The sequence below is a fragment of the Medicago truncatula genome, chromosome 3 (assembly GCF_003473485.1).
Source record: "Medicago truncatula cultivar Jemalong A17 chromosome 3, MtrunA17r5.0-ANR, whole genome shotgun sequence".
Lineage (NCBI taxonomy): Eukaryota > Viridiplantae > Streptophyta > Magnoliopsida > Fabales > Fabaceae > Medicago > Medicago truncatula.
Window position 1 is genome coordinate 3116652 of NC_053044.1, and position 9230 is coordinate 3125881.

General features: G+C 33.7%; 2 protein-coding genes across 2 annotated transcripts; one reads left to right on the top strand and one right to left on the bottom strand.

Annotated features, from left to right (window-relative positions):
• Positions 1 to 801: 801 nt before the first annotated feature.
• On the bottom strand, positions 802 to 8467 carry LOC25488563 (pentatricopeptide repeat-containing protein At5g42450, mitochondrial). The gene is made up of 3 exons (XM_039832463.1): positions 6701 to 8467; positions 3804 to 3958; positions 802 to 1856 (listed from the first exon to the last, which is right to left on the bottom strand). Exons 1-2 carry the CDS (start codon positions 8458 to 8460, stop codon positions 3940 to 3942), a joined length of 1779 nt encoding a protein of 592 aa, XP_039688397.1. The 5' UTR covers positions 8461 to 8467; the 3' UTR covers positions 802 to 1856; positions 3804 to 3939.
• LOC25488562 (cysteine-rich receptor-like protein kinase 10) lies at positions 920 to 6134 on the top strand. The gene is made up of 7 exons (XM_024778596.2): positions 920 to 1791; positions 2702 to 2821; positions 3091 to 3263; positions 3359 to 3569; positions 4167 to 4404; positions 5340 to 5490; positions 5579 to 6134. The coding sequence occupies exons 1-7, from the start codon at positions 978 to 980 to the stop codon at positions 5885 to 5887; spliced, it is 2016 nt and encodes a 671-aa protein (XP_024634364.2). The 5' UTR covers positions 920 to 977; the 3' UTR covers positions 5888 to 6134.
• Positions 8468 to 9230: the final 763 nt, after the last annotated feature.

Sequence of the window (9230 nt, forward strand, 5' to 3'; positions counted from 1 at the left end):
TTCAAAGTTTCTAGCTCAATTATCGAAAGAGAGAGTGTGGACAAAACTATAAGAATTTACTACTTGATTAAAAGGATGGCATACTAGAAGAAGAAAAAACTCCAAAAATCTATTTCATTAATTTAAGTGTAACAAAGAGAGTGTCAATTATTGTATGTTTTACTAGTATTATTTTTCTTGTCTTCCTTGGATGAGGCAGTATCTGGTCATAATCAAGAAGAAAAAAAAGGATAATAAAAGTCGTAGAAAATGTTTGAATAACCAAACTAATATTCATTACATTGTTTTTCTTGTTTTTGGCAATATTAAAGATGAATATGTTTGGTAACCAAAAAACTGATGCATAGGTTGACTCTTCTTGATGGCTTCTTAAAGTCTAACATACATGTTTAGAGAGATAAAAAATAGTTTCATTGAAGTAAACTCAATTATTAACAAGGAAAATGGTGACTCCAAAATGTTTTACTCTTCTATTCTATAGACTTAAAATGTTGACAATTTTTAATACTTAAACATGATCAGTAATTTGGACAAGCTTCTTGTCCTTTACAAACCACCATCTTATTGACTTTTCAATTTTCAATATCAAAATTTTCTATGTTGTCTAGCCCACCGTAACACGTTTTCTGATATTCAACAGCCTCTTTCAATTTGAAAATTTCAATTAAATAAATCACCACTTGCAAGGTTGTGACAAGTTTACCAATATTTTTTTGATAAAGTCTAAGCTTAGCAATTAGCAATATTCTTCAATTTTCTAATATTCTATCAATTTCAAACTTACTTTTGCATGGTCAGAAATTTTACACTACAGAGAAGCCAGCCATTTTATGATTCTTTGAATACAATAAAGTGCATGCTACATCCACGTCAAATGCTTCTATAAACTAATCATTGAAACATTGAATTAAACACATACAAATTGATGTATTACTTTGAATAAAGATCTCTAAGGCACAAACTTCACATATAAACTAATGATCAGAAACTGTAATTGTAGCAGCAGAAGAATGCTTCATCTATGGTTATTTACCATTAAATTGATATACCTTTTCTATATTGTTGTAGGCCAAAACAATAGCAATTCACAAGAACTACTTGAATATAGATATGCATGTTTGGACCAATCTTCTACTCCTCCCTCTACCACATACCAAACCAACCTCAACAATTTAATCTCTTCATTATCATCAGATTCTGCTTCCAGCAATGGTTTTGGAAATAGTACTTCAGGTGATAATCAAAACAACATGGTTTATGGACAGTACCTTTGTCGTGGCGATGTTAATACAAGTCTTTGTCATTCATGTGTTCAAAACTCTAGCAGATTGCTCAAACAACACTGTCCTAATAATGCATCAGCAATTTTGTGGTACCCTTTTTGTCTTCTAAGGTACTCAAATAAGAATTTCTTTGGTAACCTTACTATAAGACCAAGGATTCCTATGTTTGATGTAGCACAAAATTTAACTAGTGCTGGTGAATTTGATAGTGATGCTAGGGTTTTGATGAATGGTTTGATACAAATGGGATCACAAACACCATTGATGTTTGGAACACATATGTTTAACATAAATGGTACTCAAAGAAGGTATGGTTGGGTACAGTGTAGCAGAGATATTACTAGCGAGGAATGCAGAACTTGTTTGAGCAATATGCTTGAGGATGTTGAAAATTGTTGTATGGAGAAGAAAGTGTGGAGAATCTTTTCTCCAAGTTGTATTGTCATGTATGAAACTCAGCCATTCTTTGTGAATGGTACAGTTTCTGAAGCTCCTGTGCCTCAACAAGGTATAGTTTTATTTCTCTGTCTTTCACTTCATATTTATACCAGGGTCGGATCCAGGAATTTAAACCTACGGGGAAAAATGATATATTATAGATAGTTCATACATAGATAGCTTCACTACACATAGTTTTGGGTCCACGGTTTTGAAATGCGGTTGCAATTGGACCAATATAAATGTTTTGTTTGGTAGAGCAATTATGATTGTACCAACCGCATTAGTCATTAATTTTTTGTAATATCAAAAACTGTGGCTCAACAACACTACTCTTTAAAACCTTGATTTGTCCTCGTGAGCTTAGCTCAGTTGGTGTGGACAATGCATAACATATGCAAAGTCCAGGGTTTGAACCCCGGCCACCACCAACAAAAAAAAAACCTTGATTTGATCCTCAACAACACTAGACTTTTTGTTTTGTTTTTGTAACAGAACTATTTCATTTCAGAATAAACAATAGAGGAAATACAAGATGAAACGTTATAAAAAATTTGAGAAAAAGCAGTGGATGTGGCTACCCTACTTTTTTTTTTAATAAAATGAGAGGCTTGGGAAGGCATCACTTTAAAAATTAGAGATCCCTGCTATGTTGATGCCTAAGAAGCTACCAATCATCTATACAAATGAACAATCTACATAACCTTCACTGCTTTTTCTAGTAACTACGATTTAAAATCAATATTGTGTGTCACACAATTATCAAAAACACTTATTTTGATATTATAAATATATGGTTACAAAGTTTTTAAGAGTTTCTTTTTCCCATTTGAGCTAAGACCCTTGGCAATGCTTGTTTTAGTGATGTACTTTTTTGTATCTCCTATTGCAAATCCATAACAAATTATCTATATAAATATAAGGCCTAAAACAACAAGTGTTTCCATTTCATTCAACACTGTCCTGTCTCTTTATTGCAGCTAATGAAAAGGATGGCACAAGGTCATGGATAATAATAATCATTGTTGTAATTGGAGCAGTAGTAGCAGCTCTAGTGGTTTTCAGCACATACTATTTCTGGTGCTTGAAACATCGAAAAAGTAAGCTTTAAATCTCAGCAGTTCTTAAACCTTAGAATATCAATAATTCCAGTATCGGATATGATATTTTGACAACAAAAATGGTATACTGAAATCAACCAAAGATACGGCTGTATTTTTTATTTATTTTTTCCTTTTTTTTTTATTTCAGTCACATCGACAGTTGTGTTCCGTGCATTTTTATGTGTCTACTTACACACGGTGCCAGATTTGTAATGTTCAAATAACATTGATCTTTGTGAATTTATCTAATACATCCGACTTTTCAGAGAGAAATTTTATGCAAGGCCATAGTCGAATATTTTCTCAAGATCAGACTGACATTGAGAAGACTGGAAATACTGACCTACCTATGATGCCTCTGAGTACTATTCTAAAAAGTACTAATAATTTTTCCGATGAATATAAATTAGGGAAAGGTGGATTTGGAACTGTCTACAAGGTAATGAATCACAATAACATACATAATACTTGATATACATCTGTTTGTTTTATTTCTTGTTTACAACTTACTCATAAATTTGAAAAATGTTTTAGGGTGTTCTAGCAGATGAAAAGGAAATTGCTGTTAAAAGGCTTTCAAAAACTTCTTCTCAAGGTGTGGAGGAATTAAAAAATGAAATAATATTGATTGCCAAATTGCAGCATCGAAACCTTGTCAGACTATTGGCTTGCTGCATCGAGCAAAATGAAAAGCTTCTTATCTATGAATACTTGCCTAATTCAAGCCTTGATTTCCACCTATTTGGTATGATTCAACAACAATGTATCTGATTTTTATTACTTTCACTTCATTTTTGAACTGATTGAATATCTTAATCTTAATACATATACATTTAAAATCTTTCACGGTGCTTATCTGGAGATTTAGGAGGGGTTTTCAAAATATTTAATCCTCTTAGCAGAATAATCCCAATGAATAGATCTTGATGAAATCATTAATCAAACATCAAATTAAGCACCTTAAGGATTTTAGGAATACCTCTTGAAGTGAAGCGTGGTTTAACTTTGATCACCCAAGCATGGAGCGAACCAGTGGTTCTACATAATCCACATGAGCTCAAAGCGGAACACAGTGCTAGTCATTCAGTGAGGGGCTCGACTGCCACACATAGGCATTACTTGGGGAGTGTGCTCCTATATATATAATATACATATAACAAATACAAATAAGATGCTAACAGGACCCGAGTTTTATTATCTTCAAACAGATTATAGTTTGCAAGTTTAGTTTTTGAATTCTAACAGATTATAATTTGCAAGAAGTTTAGTTTTTGAATTTATGGATACTACTTTAATTTCAGTCATATTCTTAGAGTTACATTGCTTTATATTATTCCAACAGATATGGTGAAGGGTGCACAACTAGCTTGGAGACAGAGATTAAATATTATTAATGGGATTGCTAAAGGGCTTCTATATCTTCATGAGGACTCTAGGCTCAGAGTTATTCACAGAGACCTGAAAGCTAGCAATATTCTATTAGATCAAGAAATGAATCCAAAAATCTCAGATTTTGGACTTGCAAGAACATTTGGAGGAGACCAAGATGAAGCAAATACAATTAGAGTTGTAGGAACTTAGTAAGTATAAACTAGTTTGCTTTCTTTCAATAAGTACAAGAATGCATATTTCCTCACATGCAATTCACGAGTATGCAATAATCATATAGCATCAAATTTTAAAAACCTACTTTGTATGAATTCATCAGAAACGTGAGTTTTACGAATTAAATAATCTTTCCACTTTTTCTATCTTCTTATCTGTCACTACAACTAAAATACTACACCTGAAGAAAATTTTACTTTCTCTCTTCAAAGATTATTTTTTTATGAAAGGTGTTATGTTTTTATTGGAAGGAAAGCAAAAAAGTGTCATGTAATTTCAATCATAGTAGTTAATAGCGGATAGCGGCGCGTAGCGGCCGACCCCAAAAATGCTATAGCGGGATAGCGCATAGCGCTATGACCGCTATTTCATAAAAACAAAAACAACAAAAATAAGGAAACAGAGAGCAGAGTAGAGTTTTATATGAACAAAACAGAGGATTGTTTGTACAAACTACGAACAGAAACAGAGAGAGCAGAATGGAGTTTGGAATCAATAATAACAAAGAAAACTAGAACAAAAAAGTAACAGGAAAACGGGGTTTTGAGATTGTTAAACAAAAAAATAACAGGATAACAGAGAAAACACGACAAAGTAGAGGAAGATTTACAGCAGAGGTGAAGAAGTTTTACAGAACAGCAGAAAAGGAGAGGAAGATTTACAGAAATACCCATGTTTTTTTTAAACCAAGGACAATTTTGTATTTTCTCTTAAAATGAAATAGCGGTTCTAAACTGCAAAACCGCTACGAAGCGTTGCGCCGCTATCTCACACTGCAACGCTATGGCTTGTTGCGTAGCGCTCTGGCACCGCACCGTGCGGCCGCTATAGCGGCGCTATTTGCCGCTATTGACTACTATGATTTCAATTCGAGTCGGTTAAATTTTACTGATACTTTGATTTTGAGCAGTGGATATATGGCTCCAGAATATGCTATGGAAGGATTGTTTTCAGTAAAGTCAGATGTTTTCAGCTTTGGTGTTCTTTTGCTAGAGATCATCAGTGGAAGAAAAAACAGTAAATTCTATCTTTCAGAGCATGGGCAAAGCCTTCCCATATTTGTAGGTTTCATAATCTTATACTTGCATTTTTTTTCTTAAGAAAAAACAATATGATTATAACTAAAATGAAATAAATGTATAATTATAGGCATGGAACCTTTGGTGTAAAAGAAAAGGCTTCGAACTGATGGATCCATCGATTGAAAAGTCGTGTGTACCTAGTGAATATCTGAAGTTTTTACATATCGGACTATTGTGTGTACAAGAAGATGCAGCAGATAGACCTACAATGTCAAGTGTTGTTCACATGCTTGCAGGTGACACGGTGACTCTTCCAAGCCCTACACGCCCTGCATTTTCTGTTGGTAGAGCTAGAGCTATCGTTGACCGAGAATCTTCGTCAAACACTTCTATCTCTGCCAATGAAGTAACCTTGTCTGAATTGATGCCTAGATGAATAATGAAACTGGACATGTTCTTCATCTTAGCTTTTGTAGGATTCAGAAAACTTTTAGGTAATTGTAAGCTACTCAAAACACAGAACTAGTAGGCAGATTACATAAATTTTTGGTGTAAAAATGATTGACTCTTTGGAAATATGTATCTTAGGTATTTGTTATGGCTTATGCTATTTTGTACAGCACATTCTTGTATTTTTCAGACAACATTTTTCATTCATGGCAAAAGCTTTGGTTTGTTGTCAATTGATCCCCGAATTCGTCTAGTTTCTTCTTTTACATTATTTATAAGTTGAGTAATTTACAGATGAGAAACACAAAGATGGGTACATCACAAAGCAAAAAACAAAAATAAAGGGAAAATAAAAATTCTGCAATAGTCTGCATAATCACCATGTACTTAATCATATAACTAGTTAAGTAAAAATAAAGAAAAGACAACATGCAAAATACTCAACTTATATAAGAGACATATGCCATAGCTATTTGTTTTTCTTTCAGGGTACAAAAGCAAGAGAATGAAGAAAACCCCAAAGCAAAACAATTCAAGGAGAAATGGTAAAAACACATGTTCTTTTGTTTTACTTTAATCAGGATAATAAATATAATAAAGTATACATGGAATCAGCAGTTAGGTTTAAGTACCAAGACAAATTAAATAAAAGGCTAACAGATCTATATGTTCCTTTGTTGGAGTAATTACTAAGATTTGGGTGTTGTATTTTGTTACAAGCCTCTGAATTGCTCTACCAAGGTTTTCTCTAAATGGTATAAATAACCTTATATTAAACAGAACAGTGCTCGTTACTTACATGGCACTGAAATCACAATAATTGTTGAGCCAATCAGAACTCTCATTTTCTCTTGAATGCAACAAGAAAATTCTTAGGAGCACATCAATTTCATCGTTTTTATTATTATTATTCTCATCTGCTTTAAGAAAGGCGTGAACTTTGCCTTTGACTTCAATCCAACTGCTCCCTGGAATCCTCTTCATCCCTTTTTCCTGGATCTCTGTTCTTAATCTTGCCACATCTGACCACCTACCTGCTGCAGAATGAGCATTTGACATCATGACATATGACGATACATCGTCAGGATCCAAAGCCAAAATATTTTTTGCCGCAAGCTCCCCCAACTCAATGTTATGGTGGATTTGGCACCCCCCAAGTATCGCCTTCCAAAATCCAATTCCTGGGTTGAACGGCATACGGCGAATGAAGTTCTGAGCTTCTGTAAAACGTCCAGATCGAGCAAGCAAGTCAACCATGCAAGCATAATGCTCAGGTTTTAACAAATTGGGACTCTCGATCCTAGCTTTATTGAAATACAAGAAACCCTCATCAACAAGGCCAGCATGATTACAAGCCAAGAGTAGTCCTAATAGGGATACCTTATTCGGTTTGATGCCTTCAGAACACATTCTTTCAAACAAGCTTATTGCCTCGGCACCTCTTCCGTTATGCGCATAACCACATATCACAGCATTCCATGACACTACATTCCTTTTACAAATCTTGTCAAAAATTAAGAGACTGTCTTTCATGCTTCCACACTTTGCGTAAAAGCTAATAAGCGAATTACCTACAAAATCATTAAGCTTACCCAAAAACTTGATTGCACACGCATGAAAACTTCTCCCAAATCCAAGTGAAGCTATATTAGAAGCTGCAGAAATCGCACACGGAAACGTAGATTCATTCGGAATAAACCCTTCTCTAAGCATATCAATAAAAAATTTCACAGCCTCTTCATTATGACCTATTTTACTACACCCACCAACCATCGCATTCCACGAAATAACATTCCTCTCAGGCATCTCATTAAAAACCCGCAAAGCATCTTCAAACCTCCCACTTTTCAAATAACCACCAATCAACGTTGTATACGACACCACATTCGGATATTCAGTATCTTCAAAAGCCTTCTGAGCTTCTTCAATACTACTCAACTTCACATATAAATCAACAAGTGCACTACCAACAAATACATTACTACAAAGGCTAGTTTTAATCGCGCAACCATGTATCTGCTTACCAACACCAACTTTTCCAAGTCGAGTCGAAGTATTCAGCACGGTACCAAAAGTAAACTCATTTGGTCTAATCGTCGATGCCAACATTCTCGAAAATAGATAAATAGCGTCTTCATGACGACTCTGCTTAGAAAAACTTGTAATTATTTCGGTGACTAATCCAACAGTTAATAATTCGGGCATTTCATCAAACATGTTGCAGGCAACATCGAAAGTAATTGAATCAGAACCATTTGGTTGAAACCCAGTATGTAAAAAATTGGTTTTATCATGGGAATGATGGGTTTTGGTTTGATAGGTGCAAAAAGGAAAATGGGGTGTGGAAAATCTAGAAATTATGTTTTTTATGGGAGTTTTTGTGTGGTGTTGGATTGATGTTTTCATATCACTCACTGGTGGAGGTATCACGAGGGAGAATGAAGTGGCTTCCGGTGGTGGATGTCTGCAGTGGTTCCAGGTGGTGACTGCCGGAGGTGGCTGTCGGAAATTGAAGTGATTACACAAACTTCGTGTACTGCAGAAATCACACAAGTTCATGGTTTTACTTTTTAAAGAATGGTTAAATATAGTTTTGATCCGGATAAATATATCAACTTTTTGTTTTACTCCTTTTAAAATTTTCCTTCAACTTTTAGTCCCTGTAAAGTTTTCAATCACTACTTTTTGTCCCTATTTTTAGGTTAATTTTTGTATTTTCTTTAATGAAATTGTGCAGAAATGCGAAGAATATTGTAAAAAAATTTCCCAAAAAAATTAGAATTTTTTAACAAAACATAAATTAAATATGAATTTTAATTTTTAAACCATAAAAAATATAAAAATCCATATTAAATTTTTGTTTTGTTAAAAAATTTTAATTTTTTTGGGAGAGATTCTTATAATATTATGAAATTTTCTGCAAAATTTTACTAAAAAAATATGAATCGTACATATGAGTTTACTTTAAAAGAGGGAACAAAAGTGAAGATGAAATTTCTTTTAGAGACTAACATTGAAGGAAAATTTTTGAGGAACTAAAACGAAAAGTTACAATATTTATAGGGATCAAAAGCATATTTAACACTTTAAAAAACAAACATTTCTCATAAAAAACATTTGTCTTACAAATATGGAGTAAATAGGTAATTACGTCTGAAATTGTAAGTTTCGTCAATTACCCTCACATAACAAAACTTTAATTACCCCGTTGAAATTGTATAAGGTTAATCAATTTACCTCATCCATCAAATTCCTTTATTAGTCAACATGACGTGACATTTGATTGTTTATGTGTCACTACCACGTGTCTGACGTCTCATGCCACGTCA

Excerpts from the sequence above, each read along its gene's own strand:
- LOC25488562 (XM_024778596.2), top strand. The coding sequence starts at position 978 with ATGATCAGAAACTGTAATTGTAGCAGCAGAAGAATGCTTCATCTATGG. Across the intron at positions 1,792-2,701 it reads AGCTCCTGTGCCTCAACAAG|CTAATGAAAAGGATGGCACA; the intron begins GTATAGTTTTAT and ends TCTTTATTGCAG. Across the intron at positions 3,264-3,358 it reads GATTTGGAACTGTCTACAAG|GGTGTTCTAGCAGATGAAAA; the intron begins GTAATGAATCAC and ends AAAATGTTTTAG.
- LOC25488563 (XM_039832463.1), bottom strand. The coding sequence starts at position 8,460 with ATGAACTTGTGTGATTTCTGCAGTACACGAAGTTTGTGTAATCACTTC.